This window comes from Coturnix japonica, chromosome 23 (assembly GCF_001577835.2).
Source record: "Coturnix japonica isolate 7356 chromosome 23, Coturnix japonica 2.1, whole genome shotgun sequence".
Taxonomy (NCBI): Eukaryota; Metazoa; Chordata; class Aves; order Galliformes; family Phasianidae; genus Coturnix; species Coturnix japonica.
The window spans coordinates 5,012,880-5,027,557 of record NC_029538.1 but is presented as its reverse complement, the minus strand read 5'-3'; the positions used below and the strand labels follow the sequence as shown (position 1 = coordinate 5,027,557).

The 14,678-nt window shown below is 46.4% G+C and overlaps 1 protein-coding gene across 4 annotated transcripts in view; it reads right to left on the bottom strand.

Annotated features, from left to right (window-relative positions):
* Positions 1–2,416: 2,416 nt before the first annotated feature.
* The window catches only part of GRHL3 (grainyhead like transcription factor 3), an 80,851-nt gene continuing 68,589 nt past the window's right edge, over positions 2,417–14,678 (bottom strand). For all 4 annotated transcript variants that reach the window (XM_032448953.1, XM_032448952.1, XM_015883328.2 and 1 more), the window contains 13 exons: positions 13,686–14,022; positions 13,343–13,422; positions 12,227–12,380; positions 11,590–11,701; positions 10,831–10,925; positions 8,589–8,747; positions 8,249–8,327; positions 7,745–7,878; positions 6,863–6,897; positions 6,106–6,194; positions 5,885–5,970; positions 4,881–4,945; positions 2,417–3,273 (listed from right to left, as the gene is read on the bottom strand). In XM_032448953.1, the coding sequence (XP_032304844.1) occupies positions 3,159–3,273; positions 4,881–4,945; positions 5,885–5,970; positions 6,106–6,194; positions 6,863–6,897; positions 7,745–7,878; positions 8,249–8,327; positions 8,589–8,747; positions 10,831–10,925; positions 11,590–11,701; positions 12,227–12,380; positions 13,343–13,422; positions 13,686–14,022 (1,540 nt within the window). In that variant the 3' untranslated portion in view covers positions 2,417–3,158. The remainder of the gene's footprint in view (positions 3,274–4,880; positions 4,946–5,884; positions 5,971–6,105; positions 6,195–6,862; positions 6,898–7,744; positions 7,879–8,248; positions 8,328–8,588; positions 8,748–10,830; positions 10,926–11,589; positions 11,702–12,226; positions 12,381–13,342; positions 13,423–13,685; positions 14,023–14,678) is intronic.

Sequence of the window (14,678 nt, the reverse complement as noted above, 5' to 3'; positions counted from 1 at the left end):
TTGGCCCTCAGCCTGACAGTGCAGCAGCTGATTTGCAGTACATAGTGCTGCACAATGGAAGATGATCATTAGCTGAAGATGACTTAAAAGCTGTTAATTTCCTTGATGTTAAACAATTGCTACAACTAATAGGAGGTGCAAAAAGCTCCTCTTGGTGCTCTTATCTGATAAACTAAAAGAGGTGCTGCAGGCTGACCATGTCCATAAAAACATTGCCCTGAGAGGGGAGTATTTTCTTGTCAGTATCTAAACATATGAAAACTACAGTGCAGACGAACCCTACCTGCGCAGAATGCACATCATACCTCTGTTGTGCAAGTTGCATGTATAAACAGACACCCTTCACCACATACCCCAGTACATTTTACAAGCCTTTTTGAGTGTTTCTGACCCAGATCAGCACAAACCAGCTGCTGACTGTCCAGAGCAAACACACTGCTCCAGAGGAAGCGTCTCTCATTTATCAACACATGTAGGGCCTTTGCAAATCCTAAGTGGGCTCATACTTTCACATGACCTTTGTTCACTTAGAGGTGGATCACCTTCATCACTCGTATCTTCATCTTCAAAAGGAGCTGGTGGGCTCCGGGCAAAGAGTCAAGAATGCTTTCACACATATTTGAGAGCTCTGCTTTACGCAACCTCCAGAGCAACTCACATTTGCTGGAAGGGATGAACGATACTAAGGCAGTCAGCAAAACACCCACCCTCCCTGTGATGGCAGGGCATGTTCTGACACTGGCATGAAGCAACCAGCATTTCCCTGCATGCAGTACGGTTGCTACGATTAAAAACCTGACAAATCAAGGCTAACCTAGAACCTGCACCAGAAAAGTACAAGTATCTTTGCCACCTTCCTGCAAACGAAGGAAGTCATCTGAATAGTGCAGATGAACTCAGCTCCAGTCTGGGCAGCTCTTACCCTGCAAAACTTAGTATAGTCTTGTAGCCAGCATGAAGTGGACCCTTGTACAATCCAGCAAGACCACATTTTTGTGCTGGGAGCCCAGTTACCAGCAGCACGGCTTTTGCTGTTTTTAATCAGAAGTAATATTACTAGAGTCCACAGAGCTAGACTTGTGTGACTATGTAGGGAATCAAATGGGTGACAGTGACTTTGTTTACACCAGCAGGGAGTTAGCTCTGAAACTCAGATGTTTAGTGCAACTAATTGAGGGATTAGCAGTCAACAAGAACCCATAGCATTGCATACACACACCAGAAAAAAAATCCCCAAGCAACTCAAAAGACTAAAACCAATACAAAGCTGCAGCCCTTCTAAATCCATACTGCTCCCTCTGAAGGTGTGGAAAACACTATCTTTCCCCTCTCCACTTGCCCTCTTGTCTAGCATGCTCCCCTCCCACAGGCAGCAGTGGACCTCTGCTCTTAACTCTTACCAGCAGCCTGGCAGGATCCAACCCACCTGCAGCAACCAGCCACAGCAGTGCCCAGGACAGGCAGTCCTGCTGCAGAGGCCTTCCCAAGAGGAGCAGAGCCTGTTCCTGCCCCTACTTCATGGGCTGGGATGCTGAGGGGACCTGCTGATTTTGCAGCCATCTGTTCCAAGTGTTGTGGGATTCTTGGTGTGCCCGTTTTCTTTTTAACTCAAGCTGAAATTTGGCTGTAGCAGGACTGTAGGTAGGCACAGCCCTACAGAACGGATACTGAATGAGAGAAGTCCTGCTGAAGATGGAGTCTGGGATACAGAGTTGAAGGAGTACAGAGTGCTGAGATCTTCAGTGGCAGATAAGTCTTCAGACTTACCTGAATCTCATCTCAAAGGCTCTCCTCATCACAATAACTGCAATCAAGAAATCCAAAGTTCACCAGGCTGACACATTTCAACATCTCAAAACCCCCTTCCCAGTGGGAGCAGAGCTCCTCTTTCTTCTGTGATTGCAGGATTCATGTGCCTTTTGCTTTGACACAGATGGGAAAATCAGAGCATTAAACAGAAAAAGGGACATATAAAGTTTCCACTTTTCAGTCATTTAAGATTAATGAGAAAATGGAGGCCTCCCTTCCCCCTCTCTCTCTTCTTCTTCCCTGTAACCCCTTTCAGCCTTTCTTCCTCCATCACAATCAGAGGGATGTGCTCAGGACTACTCAGTTTCCTCCACCTGCCCACAGTACTGTGACAGTGTGTGAGCAGCTGTCAACACAGAACCAGGAGGGAGAGCAAAGCCCATCTTGCAGAAGGGGAGGAAGGGTTCAGGAGGAAGCCAGGCACAGACCTCTGTGCACAAGGGGAGCTGAGGCTGTTTAGAATGACAGACTTTTTGCACTGTTAAAAAACATTTGGAGCAAAACCCACCTGGAGTCTTTTCTGTCCCTCTGTGGTCCTCTCCCTGCCCTTGCTTCTCTGCGGCCCTTCCTGACTCAGACCTCCAGAGCCAAGTTAAAATGGCTTGTGTTCTGTCTCTGAATCTTTATTACTATGGAATATCCAAAACAACAAAACCAACAACACAGTTACAAAAGGAGTTCATGGAGAAACGTGAAGCAGCCTGTGTTTGAAATGCTCTGTGTCAACGTACTGAGTCAAATATAAAACAATGCACATTTATACACATATAAAATATAAAAGAAACGATACATTAGAAATGTATAAACGGGGGCTACAGAGGCCTTGGTGGTATTTACAGAGAGATGGTGGTGGAGGGTGTGGAAGCAATGTCCGTTTAACAGTTATTTTTAAACGTATCTGTGAAAGTCTCTGTGGACAGAGGTCAGAGCTGGGCTCAGCCCTACTGGAAATGGTTGGAGGCTTCTGTGGGACTGATGGGCTGGGGGAAAAGCCAGAGTCTGCAGCTGGACCCACCATGGCTGAGGCAGATGGTGAGCAGAGACTGTCCTCACTGCTGCCCAGAGACAGCAGCCACATCAATGCAGCTGCGCCTTCCCGGCTTGGAAACAGAAGGTCATGCCTGTCTCCAGAAGGGAATAAAATAAAATAATAATAACCAACTAAATAGAGAGAAGTTCTGTGCTCACTTCAGTAGCAGATCTTCCAGGCCATCTCTGGCCCAGCACTGCAAGGCCCACCCCGCTGGCAGTTTTCAAGTAGAGTAATGAGGTGGGACACCGGGCTGAACTCTGTTGGGTCACATGTGCCAGCTGGAAGAGAAGTCCCAGTAAGTGCTGACTGTGGCTCCTTATAGCTCCTTGAGGATGAGCTGGATCTTGTCCTCCTCTTCCACCATGTCCAGGAGAAAGGCCATGTGGTTGCTGTAGTGCTGGATGATGTTGTTGTCCATGTTGACCAGGATCCTAAAGGACAGGGAGAAGCGGCTAGGTCAGACAAGTGTGTTGCAAGGCTAAAGGTGCAGCTTAACCTGGAGGGTCTGACAGCACCACATGCTCTGGGTTCCCACTTGTAATCGCACCACAGAGCCTCATGGCACAGCCCTCTCTAAGCAGATTTCATGTTAAAAATGGCCCATGCTGCTTCATTACTAATCAGTTTTGTGTTACCACAGTGTGGAGGAGAAACTTCTGCTTCTCCCCTTCCCACCTTGCAGCTGCCTACAAGCCTCACTTTAGCTCTGGGAACAAATAGGTCCTGTGGGGGATCAAGTCATAGTGAGACCAAATGAACCGGAAGATCCCATCCAGGGAGCCTTAGGACCTTCTCAGTTAATGAAACCAGAAACTGAATGAAGAAGCAGAACTTTGGACCAATTCTCAGCTTTCCCCGGCCTCTGCTCCCCTGTGTTTTCATGTGGAACACAAGTCTGCAGGTTGTGCTAGTGAGAATGTAGGGCTGCATAACGCAGGACCTGTCATCGGCCTTTCTTTTCTACCAGTCTCTCCCCACGCTCAAATTTGGGATCAGAGCCAGTAACAACAATGAGTTCATTTCCCAGGCAGTCACTGGTGCTTGCAAAGCCTGATTGTATATCGCTTGCTCTGCAAGAAGAACTCTGGATTTAGCTTAATGGAAATAACTTGGGAATTTATGGGCCCTTCTCTTTCCAACAGCTGGAGGGAGAACTTGCTGCCAGAGAGGGTCACAGTCCAGGAGGAGTTCTTCAGTCCAGAAAACACCTCTTAAAGTAGCACCTGGCCCTACAACAAGACTGCTGCCTTCCATAGAAGATTCAGCAGCTGGTCCTCTGCTCATGCAAGTCAACACCACTCCTTCTCAACCACGTATGTGGTCCATATTGACTAGTCAATAATAAAGATCATGGTGGAATCACTTGAGAAACCATTTCACATTTACTGCAAAACTCTGTCCATGCCCTGAGGAGCTGTGCTGGTCCTCCAGTAACACCTGACAAGTGTCTGTAGCGGGACCTGCAGTGCTGCACTTGGGCTGCATGAGAGCCCCATGTGTGCAGGAGGGTCTGATACACCTCCCAAAGTCAGAGTGGAGTTCCCTGATGGCCTCCTTGGTCTGGGGATGGGATGGGAAAGCTGGGAATGGGTGCTCCTCTTTTAGAGCTCCCCAGTTCCCTACTGAGGCTTTTACTTAACGGGTACGATCTCTCTCTGGGACAGGGACACTCAGGTGTTTGGTTAGAAGAGGCGAAGACTTATACATCTCTGATGACAGTAAGATAAGTACTCTAAAACCTCTGCCTTTCAGACTGAGACATAAGGGGTCACCCAATAAACTCCCCAAACATTCCTCCTTTGTCCATCCACCTTCCCTTGGGAGCCTTTACACTCCATACAAATATAGTACAAACAACCACTATCCCAAATCTTTAAAGCCCCCAAATATCTGAATTTTATATGTTCCAAACAGTGCAGACCTCACATGGCTTTCCTTTTTATTATCTTGTTAAAATGCAATTTCACCCTATGACAGGGTACCAAAGGGAATGGGGTTGTAGAGGTGTAGCATAAAAGCAGATGAGAGACTAGCTTACCCTCTTTTGCATTTTTTGTAGACTTTATAAATGCTTTCTTCAGGCAGCCCATATTTTTCTGAAATCTGCAAGAGAAAACACAGCAATTCTTGGTACTTGTAAAATGAAATTCCTATGATAAACATCAAAGATAACACTGAGTCAAAGGTATTTGGCAGCAAAGGATTCCCCCTCCTTTTTACTGAAGAAAAAAAGGCTGAAGCAATGGTTTGAACAGTACAATTTGAGCATGTTTCTGTCTGGCGCTGGGCTGATGGGAGCCATGTAGCTTCTTCACAAGTGTTTTCAGTAGCGGCTTTTGACTGTCTGTGGTGAGGTAATGATGGAGAGAAAAGATGGCAAAGAATCTTCTGAATCCTCTGACCCATCTGTGCTTTCATTTTTCAGACTCCATTTTAAAAGTCTGTAAAAACCAACAAGGCCTGAAGTGCAGTTGTAAAGCTGTCCCCAGCCTGGGATTTTGCTTGTTTTCTTCCTAGGAAGTCCCAGAGAGAGGGAGGTTATCAGGGATGCTGCTGATGGTCATCACAGAAATACGGCTGTGTGCTCTACAAACACTGCACAGGGAATTCCAGCACAAGGCCAGGGCTGCCTTCACATCACACATACGTGGCCAGCATGGGAAGGGAGCTTTACAATAGAATTTGCTGTCACAAGATGACACATACATGATGCTCTGAACAGAACATAGAATCATAGAATCATTGAGTTGGAGGGAATCTTTAGAGGTGGTCCCACTCCCTGCAATGAACAGGGACACCCCCAGCTCCATCAGTGTTCAGATCCATCTTGCCATATAGTGTGTTCTTCCCTTCTTCTGTGGCACACTGAATAACCAGCATTTGTGGGTAGACTTCACCCATCCTCACAATTTCCATTTCCATTCTCAAAAGAAAGCAAACATGAGATATAAACAGCCTTATATCCACTTTCCTGTATGCCAAGTGCCAGGACCCTATGATATGTGGTTTGGTCACATGCCACTGTTTTTGGGAAACACTCACAGCCATTCTGAGGCCCTGGAGATCTGGTGTCTTCAACATGAGAGCATCAAACACTTCCTCTGATTCCCTCCGCACATACAATAGCACTGAAATGGATAAAGCACAGTACTGAGTCAGGGCTCTTCACACACAGCAATGTGGGTTCACATGCTTCAAGATCCAGAGCTACATTAGTTCAAAGAAAGATCACATCCAAGAAGAGTTCCCACCCCAAGGCTTACCTCTCTGAGGATCTTCTTCCTTGGTTTGCTTTGGAGGTACCGAGTCAAATTCATCTGTGAATGAGGCCCCACTCCGCTTTAGGGGCAGCCTGAGACAGAGGAACACAGTACTCTCAAGAGGACAGAACAATATAGCAGCAAACAGAACAATGGCAGCAGTTTGACTTTTGATTGAACAACTGATTATCCCAACAAACACACAGCAATTAAATATTGATTCTGTAATTACAGCCACAGAGCATGTCCGGATCTGCAGCTTCCTGCCTAATGCATATGGGGATGTCAGTGAATGTGGGCAGTGGTTTTGGTACCATGTAATTTAAAAAGTGTTTTTTTGTCTCCATGTCCTCATTGCTCTGTTACCAGACAGTGGATCAAGCCAAGGGGTAAATCCCTGCTTCTCCGCACACTAAGCTTGTTACAAGTGTGATTTCTCCTTGTGAATGTGATGTGAACATGTCTGTCATCATTCTGTGATTTTTTAAAAAATTTTTTTTGCTTCTTGTCAAATTTGGTCTCAGTAACAGCAGTGGCCAGACAGCTGGTGGAGGGGCTCACTGACAGGGAGGAAAGTAGTGTCCTCTTAGTACCTTCTAAGCCAAACTTTAACACATACTTTGATGTTCAAGGGCTTCAGGGAGACACCGTGCTGTTATTTTTCATCTACAGATATGTACTACAGATATTAATCTGCCAAAATATGCCCAAAGAAATAGAACAGCTGATGGATGGAGAATACAGACTGCTGCATTCTTACCTGTTTGAAGAGTTGGGAACAGCAGGAGGAAGAGCCTTGAAACAGAAAGGAAACATTAATTGTTTAGTTTGTGGTGTTGGGAAACAACAAAGCTGGCAGGGAACACAAGGGCACACTCTTAATGTGATTCCCCTTCTCCCAGTCCATCCATTTTTCCTTCTGAATGTAATTAAACTCTATGGGAATCTTGGATTAAATGAAAACCAACGTAAAGAACTCTTTAGACTCCCCTCCTCTGCCTAGAAGAGACCTGAACACATATCTAACTGCACCAAAAAGCAGCTCAAATCACATAACCTGCTTGGGATCAAGGACCAACTCTTCCTCAGCAAGATCACTGGTTGCACACTACATTCTTCCAGTACCTAATTTTGCTGTGATGTATCAGTACAGCAGCCCCTACAGTGCTGTCACAGGTGGCTTTTCTCCATTCTTTTGACAAACCAAAACTGTTTCATGAGGAAATAGTGATGAGCTCTGGAGGAGGCTATGTCTAGGATGTCTCAGGCTCAGGGGCAGACAGAAGGGCAGAGGAGCAGTGAGTGATGTCTCCTGCACAGGGACAGATGTGGCTGTATTTTTCTACAGTTTACTTTCTGCCGATATTTCTCCCACCACACCCATCCTCCATGGCTTCAGATGAGATGTGTAAACCACAGGACTATCTGCAAGGAACCTGGAAAGGTTATCCTGCCCATCACTGCTGCATGGCATCTAGGCCACTCCTGACAGCTGCATCTTCAAGTTTACCACATTTCTACAGAACAGCTGTAGTTTGGTTTTCTTTTTTTACATAACACAAGTCATGCTGGGGGTCTGATCAGGTTGGAAATGATGGGTGTGATAAAAGCAACAGGTTGACTGCTCTGTAAAGGGACTTACCGTGCCACATCTCTGCTGGTTTGAAAAATGGAGGTTGGGGATGAACAGGACTGGCTGGGTTTCGAGGTCAGTCTCTGGCCTCAGGAACGTGATCTCATTCCCTCTGAAGCCAGAGAGCAAACAGCCTTTCAGACCTACAGATGGAAAGTGCAGTTCACTTCAGTCCGGGCTTTTAAGAGGAGACTACATGCAGAGTGGGGAAGTGCCTGCCCAACATCTCCCAATAGAAATATTACAAAACAGATAGATCTCAACAGATCCAGGTCTTCAGGGCCTGCTCACTGTCATCTCCTCCAGGACTGCTCCCTTCCACGATCCCATGGCAGTTCAGAAGGGTTGGTTAGTATCAATAATGGGCTTTGGGAATCTGGGCAGGAGGAGACCTGACTGACAAGCTGCTTCTGAATGGGGCTGATTTCATCAGGCATGACAATACTCTGGGCCAGATCTCATGGAAGTAAACAAATAGGCCCCCATGGATCAAGAGACAAACATCTCTCTCACCATTGTTATTGGAGTCCAGGCATTTTCCTTTCCTTCTGAACTGTTTCCGTTCATCATCCCTCATTTTTCTCTCTGCTCCCTGTGGGAAACATGAGGCAAAAATCAGAGCACTGATAATTTTAACATAAGATTAGCAGCAGAGGGTTTACTGACAAGAACATGAAGGTGAATCACAGAATGGCTGAGGCTGGAGGGGACCTCAAAGTCCAGTCCTATTACCAATTACCAATAGCTCCCACTAAACCATGTCCCTTCCACACTGCCTGCTGCACTGTTTGGCCTCTCACAACCTCTCTGTTTCACCTCCTGGAGTTAAATGTTTCTCTCAGCAGCATTGTACCTTATCACAGAATATCTTGATCTGGCAGACAGCGCGGTGCACCAGCTGGTTGGTCCCACAGCCATAGTCGTAAGTGTCTATCTGGAGGTTCAGCGGGACACCTTTCACTCCTTTCTGAGAGGAGAAGTCGGTGCTCAGGCAATTCACCCCAATAAACACCTGCAAATAGGAACAGAAATGGCTACAGATTATTGGCACTGAAAACATCCTCAAACATCCATCAGAAGTTTGATGGAATAAAAGGAGCTCACGAGACAAACCGCAACATTCCCGGCCTTGGCTGTCCGTGTAGGCTATGGCTCCCCACCTAAGCACAGCTGTGGGTCGTTTCTAACTAGATTCTCCCCCATCACTCATAGCAGCTCTCTAGGAGAAAGAGTTCTGCACAAACAGCTCATAAATCCACAGTTGTCTCCTGCTCTCTGTTGACACTTCGGTGATCCACTCCCATCAGTTTAGGGAATCAAAGAACATAAAATCCTTAGTGATGGAAGGGACCTCTGAAGGCCATCTTGTCCAGCTCCCCTGCAATTAACAGGGACACCACAGCTAGATCAGGTTGACAGGGGCTTTATCCAACCTATCCTTGAAAGTGTCCCGGCATGGGGCATCAGCCACATCACTAGGCAACCTGTTCCAGTGCCTCACCACTCTCACTGTAAAAGATTTTTTCCTTATATCTAACCTAAATGTACCCTCTTTGAGCTTGAAATCATTTCCCCTTGTTCTGTCACCACCGATCCTGCTAAAGAGTCTGTCCTCTTCTTTCAGATCAGAAGCAGAGTTCAGACCAGAAGCAAACTCTGGTCGGGGATGTTCTTGCTGATATTTCTGCTCTTTCAGCTGAACAAATGACCTTCAGACAGCAATGCCCTGGAGGTAGGGAGAAGGTCTAAGCTTCATCTTTCAAGAATCACAGATCACTGTTGTTAGCTAAACAAATATTCCTCCTCTGCTGGTCTCCCTGGTCACAAGTATGGAGTCAATTACCTCCAAGTGGGAACTTATGAAGAAAAGCTTTATGCAGCTTATCCACATTGTATCTCCAAATTACCAACTCATTTGCGTGACCCTGAAATTTCCACCAGACTCCCTGGGAACAGACTTGCAGCTGCGGAAGCTCACACAGCTCTCTCTGCAGGGCTTTGGTTGAGGATTTCAGCCTTGAAATCTAGCATCAGATCTATTCAATATCTACATACAGAAAAGAAACCATTTCTCTGTGGTGGGAAGTTTAGTTGCAAAAAAAGAAGTAACAGGTACCACTGAGGACCCAGACACTGGACACCCTCACACTGTGGCTCCCAGAACAACTCTCTGAAGTCTCACCCCTACTAGCCCCAGGCCAGTGCCTGTACAGAGTTTCTGCTGAGAGTTAAATCCAGTTTTGCTGAGGTGCCCCTGAGGGCTTGCCACATACCTGACATATTTCCATTTCTGACAGTTTTGCCTTGAAGACATTTGTTAACCTCTTGGGTTGTAAAAGACTAAGGTCACCTTTGGGCTAAAAGAAGGGTTTAATGAGATTCCAAAGCAAACCAGAGTTTTCCCAAGCTACCAGTTTCAGGGAGACAGAATCTGTGGTTGGTTTTTTTTGTTGTTGTTTTTTTCCTTCTTTGCACTTTTATCTTTATTTTTTATATGCTTCTTTCAATCTGCACTGGAAAGCAAAGCATTAACAAGAGACGAGAAAGAATGCAGAAGGAGACATGCAGAGCTCTTTCTCTTTGTAGGAAAAGTGCTGATATAAGCTTTGCAGATTGTAAGGTCAAAAGGGATCTTGTGACCTGCTTTGCTCCCTTCCACATCACGCAACTCAGAAAAGGGTGGTCAGTCACTTCTGCACCAAAACTCTGCCTTGAAAGAGTTCCCTGAGCTTTGTTCCCTGAGCTGCATTTTATTTAAATTGGCTTTATCCACATGCGAGCAGAGCCCTGATCACTGCCTGATGCAAAGGGCTTTCTGCAAGAGTTATCTATCAGCACTGAGAAAACATCACTGAGCCAGTCTCAGGTGTAGCCAGAATGTTTATTAGCTAATGGCAATGCTTAAACACACAGAGAAACACTGTGTCCTTCCCTGCTGTCCTAGCAGACAAACACTACCTGGGGCCACTGGAATAGCACTGTTTGGGTTTCAAACTTTCTCTGTCTTTCAGTTGAGAAGCAGAGAGTGGAGGGACATGTCTATCCTGTCAGGGTAGCCTAGGGCTTTCCATTTTCCCCCCGTAAGCAGATTGTACCTTTGCTTCTTCATGGATGTTCCACACAAAGGACAGCGCATTGTAGGCCAACTCCTCGATGTTCTGAACCGTGTTGAAGTTTTCTTTACAGTCAGCTGAAACACAATGAAGAAGCAGCTTATACTCTGCCTGCAGAACTGTTCACATTCCCTGGGCTTTCCAGTCCCTGAAAGTCTTCCTCTGACTGGCTGTCGACTGCTTAAACCTTAGCATGCATCTAGGACCCAACGTCCTAGCTGGCAATTGCTGTATGTGAAGTGTTTTTTTCACAAACTCAATGTACATTGGTTCTAAATTCGAACAACCACATGTCCTACTCTGAGACATGATGTGCTCTGCAAGGTGCTACCCCTAACCTTGCCCCTACCCCTATCCCTAGCCTTTGGCCTGGCACAACGACCTATAAACCCTGCGTGCTAGCGGTGGAGAAGGACAACCAGTACCAAAGCCCTTCTTAACTCAGATTCCTAGAGGCCATAGGTCACATCTCTAAGAGACTAGAGTTCAGCAATTTCTGCTCCTCAGACTAAGGCTCTTCTTTGATGTATTTTGGGCTCCTCACGCATATCCCAACACTCGGCAAACAACATTTTAAATCCTGGAGGACCATTCATCAGACAGAAGGGATCTGAAGAAGGTCAGCCTGCTTCCCCCCAGGCCAGAGTTTTGAGCTGCAACAGTGTTACTGTGTATTGCAAATGCAGTAAACCAATGCTAGAAGCTGTCAACCCAACCCAGCTATCACAGCCATGCTCATACCGACGTCAATGACTCTCTGCTTGGCTGTGGGCTGGCGAGAATGCCAGTGCTTCCAGAACTTGAGCTGCTCTGTCGGGATCTTCTCATTGTCAAAAACAATCATCACAACACTCTGTAACACAGTGAGAATATCCCATATCAGTACACAGAGCAGTCTTGTGCTTGGTGCCCTCACTGCCCTGTCCATCTGGTGCATCCATGCACCAGGCAAGGGCAAGGGCAGCTTAATGTCACCATTAATGTTACATTGCTGGAAAAACTAAGGCAGACAGGGAAGGGACTTGACCATGATCATGCAGACATGCAGCCACAGAGCCACACACACCAGAAGCAAAACAGAGCACTTCCCTCCAGCTCTTGTCTTCCTACCAGGCCCCTCAGCACACCACCAGCTGGGGAGACATTTTGTGTATCCCAAACTTGACTGTAAAAGGTTTCAGCTGGCAGGTTACATGAAGGCTGTTGCTGTGCATCAAAGGATTAGCTTGCTACGAGTGAATCCATCCCATTCATTGCTTTAAGTCAACATGAGCCACAAAGCTATTACTCTTCATGTTCAGCTGCTTTCCCAGGCCAGTACAATTGCTGGATGTCTGATTATAGCATGTGTCAGCAAAATTGTCAGCTTGTCTCTTACCTTCACTTTATTTGAGGACAAGTGTAAACATTTGCTGTCTCCAGCTGCTCGCAGCGTGATGGGGTAGAACTGTCCTTTGTTGAGGTAGGCCATGGGAGAGTCCCCAGATTTTATATGAATGGCTTTGGGCGACCCCAGGGTGTATTCAAAATCACTTGTATTGAACAAAGAGAGAATGATCAGTAAGTACATGCTGCTGTTTCACTTCAGAAGCAAAACAAGGCATGCCTCCATCCTTACAGGTGACAGACACTGCACACACAGAAGTCTCTGCCCTATTCCCATCTCACACTGAATCACAGAGTCCTTAGTTGCTTTGACCCATCTTTTTGTGTGGATTGCTGAAAAACAGCACACAATCAAACAACTCAAACAAACCAAAACAGGCACTGCCAATGAGACTCTCAAAACAGCCTAAACTCAGATTCCTGTCTCCAAATTCACACTTATAAATGGATAACCCAGGAGGAATGTGTCCTAATGGGTCCTGTAGAAACAGGAGGACCTGCAGAATGGGGATATCTCCTATTCCTGTTTAGTCACCCGCTCTTTTTCCTGCCCACCTCCCTGTGATGCCATCTCTGACGACAGACTTGGCAGCTTCTCTTCTATAGAGCCAGGAGAGCCTTCAGAGCAGGAAGAGGCAGCAAGCAGAAGGCCTCTGATTCACAAATGTGAGCTGCTGTCTGTGGTAAAACCCCCACAGCTGATAGCTGAGTCACAGTCAGGCAACTCAGGAGGCGAATGGAAGGTGGTAGGTGGGATAATGCCTACTTGGAGGCTTGGTACAATATCAAGAGCAAGAAAAGCTTCCTCTGAGAGAAGGATGGGAAACGGTGAAATCTCCCATGTTTTAGGAATAAGAGGCAGTAACTTCGCAGCAAAACCCTTCCAACACTAACCTCTACTTCAAACACCAAATACTAAAATTTGTAACTTCTCTGTGTCTAATCAGTGAAGAGCAACTTGCTTCTGAGATACAACCTCCCTGCAAAAGACCTCGGAGTTTGCTGTGGCCACTGCCAAGGCCAGTACTGGGGCAGTAAGAGGGCTACAGCCATTCCCTAGCACAGGTACACAGCACTGGAAACACAGAGAGTGTGGACTGGCACTTACCTCTTAACACCATCTGTAGGATAACTCTCGGAGCAGGGTGGCTCTGGCTGGGGCTTGAGGATATCGCTGAAGAGTAGAGACTATGGAAAAGTGGAAATTAAACAGTCACATTTAGAATCTTTCATTGCTTTGTCTGTTCACCTTCTCCCACTCATTACAACAGAGGCCTCATTTCAAAGCCTTCTAAAACCAATGTAAAACCCCCAGTAATTCAGTGGAAATGCCATCAAGCTTTTTAATGCACAAACAAAGCTCCCCCTGACTCTAGCACAAGGAAATCCCAAATTACATTCTTGTGCTTGTACCCCAGCACTGTCAGCATGCAACCCACTGCAGCTCTGACCTCCTGAGGATCCTCTTTGAAAGTGCTGTCTGGCTGCCACCTCTGCTGCGGTGTGGCCATGGAGTTGGTCTCGAAGAGGGAGTTCAATGAGCTGTTGTCATACAAGTCCCCTGGAGGGACCACATAGGTGTCTGGGGTGGCATCCAGCTTGCTGGTTCCTGGTGGAAGCATGACTGGCTTATGAGGAGTAGGGATGCCTTCAAGACTTAAGCCATTCTTCTTCTGTGGTTCACAATATTCTTGGGTCATGGAAGGGTTTTCAGACAAGAGCTTCATGAGATGGGCTGAGCCGTCAAAAGACGAGATATCCGAGTCATACTCCATTCCGTGGCACTGCCTGATGGAGAAAGGGGTCCATCTCAAACTAGGGAAGAGAGCGGACCACCCCCAGCAAGTTGTCAGAGCAAGGTGCAGATGTCCTGGTACACAGCTGAGGAGCAAGCTGCACAGTCTGGCTGCTGAGTGACCTTGAGCTAGCTATGCACATCTGCTTGGTATGGGAATCTGACAGGGCCAAGGGTGATCTCCACTCATTCACACACTTCGCAGTGTGAGCCAGAGATGCTCTGCAGGTAAAAGCTGATCACACAGAATCAGAGAATATGGTTTAGTCTTGGTTGGGAACTGCGGGTCCAGGGCCTATATCCACCATTTCTTGTTATGGGCTATTAAACATTCAGAGCAAGGGGGAAGATGAGAAAGATAACTGCTTTCTCCTTTTGGGGAGATAGAGCTGAATGGGTAGCTCAATGGGTGGGAGCTTCAAGACTTTCACCTTTGGGTATGTGCTGGAATCTGTGTAGTTAAGAAATATACTGCTGCTGTAAATATGGTCCAGAAGTCTTTCAGAAAGAAGAAAACAGCTTAACTTAATAATGAAGAAGGAATGGCAGACCATTTAAGAGGCTTATTCTGTTGAGGATTTAAAAACAGACAACCAGAAAAGGCTGCCAAAGTACACAGCATCCAGGAAGAGGAACTGAATTCATAGTG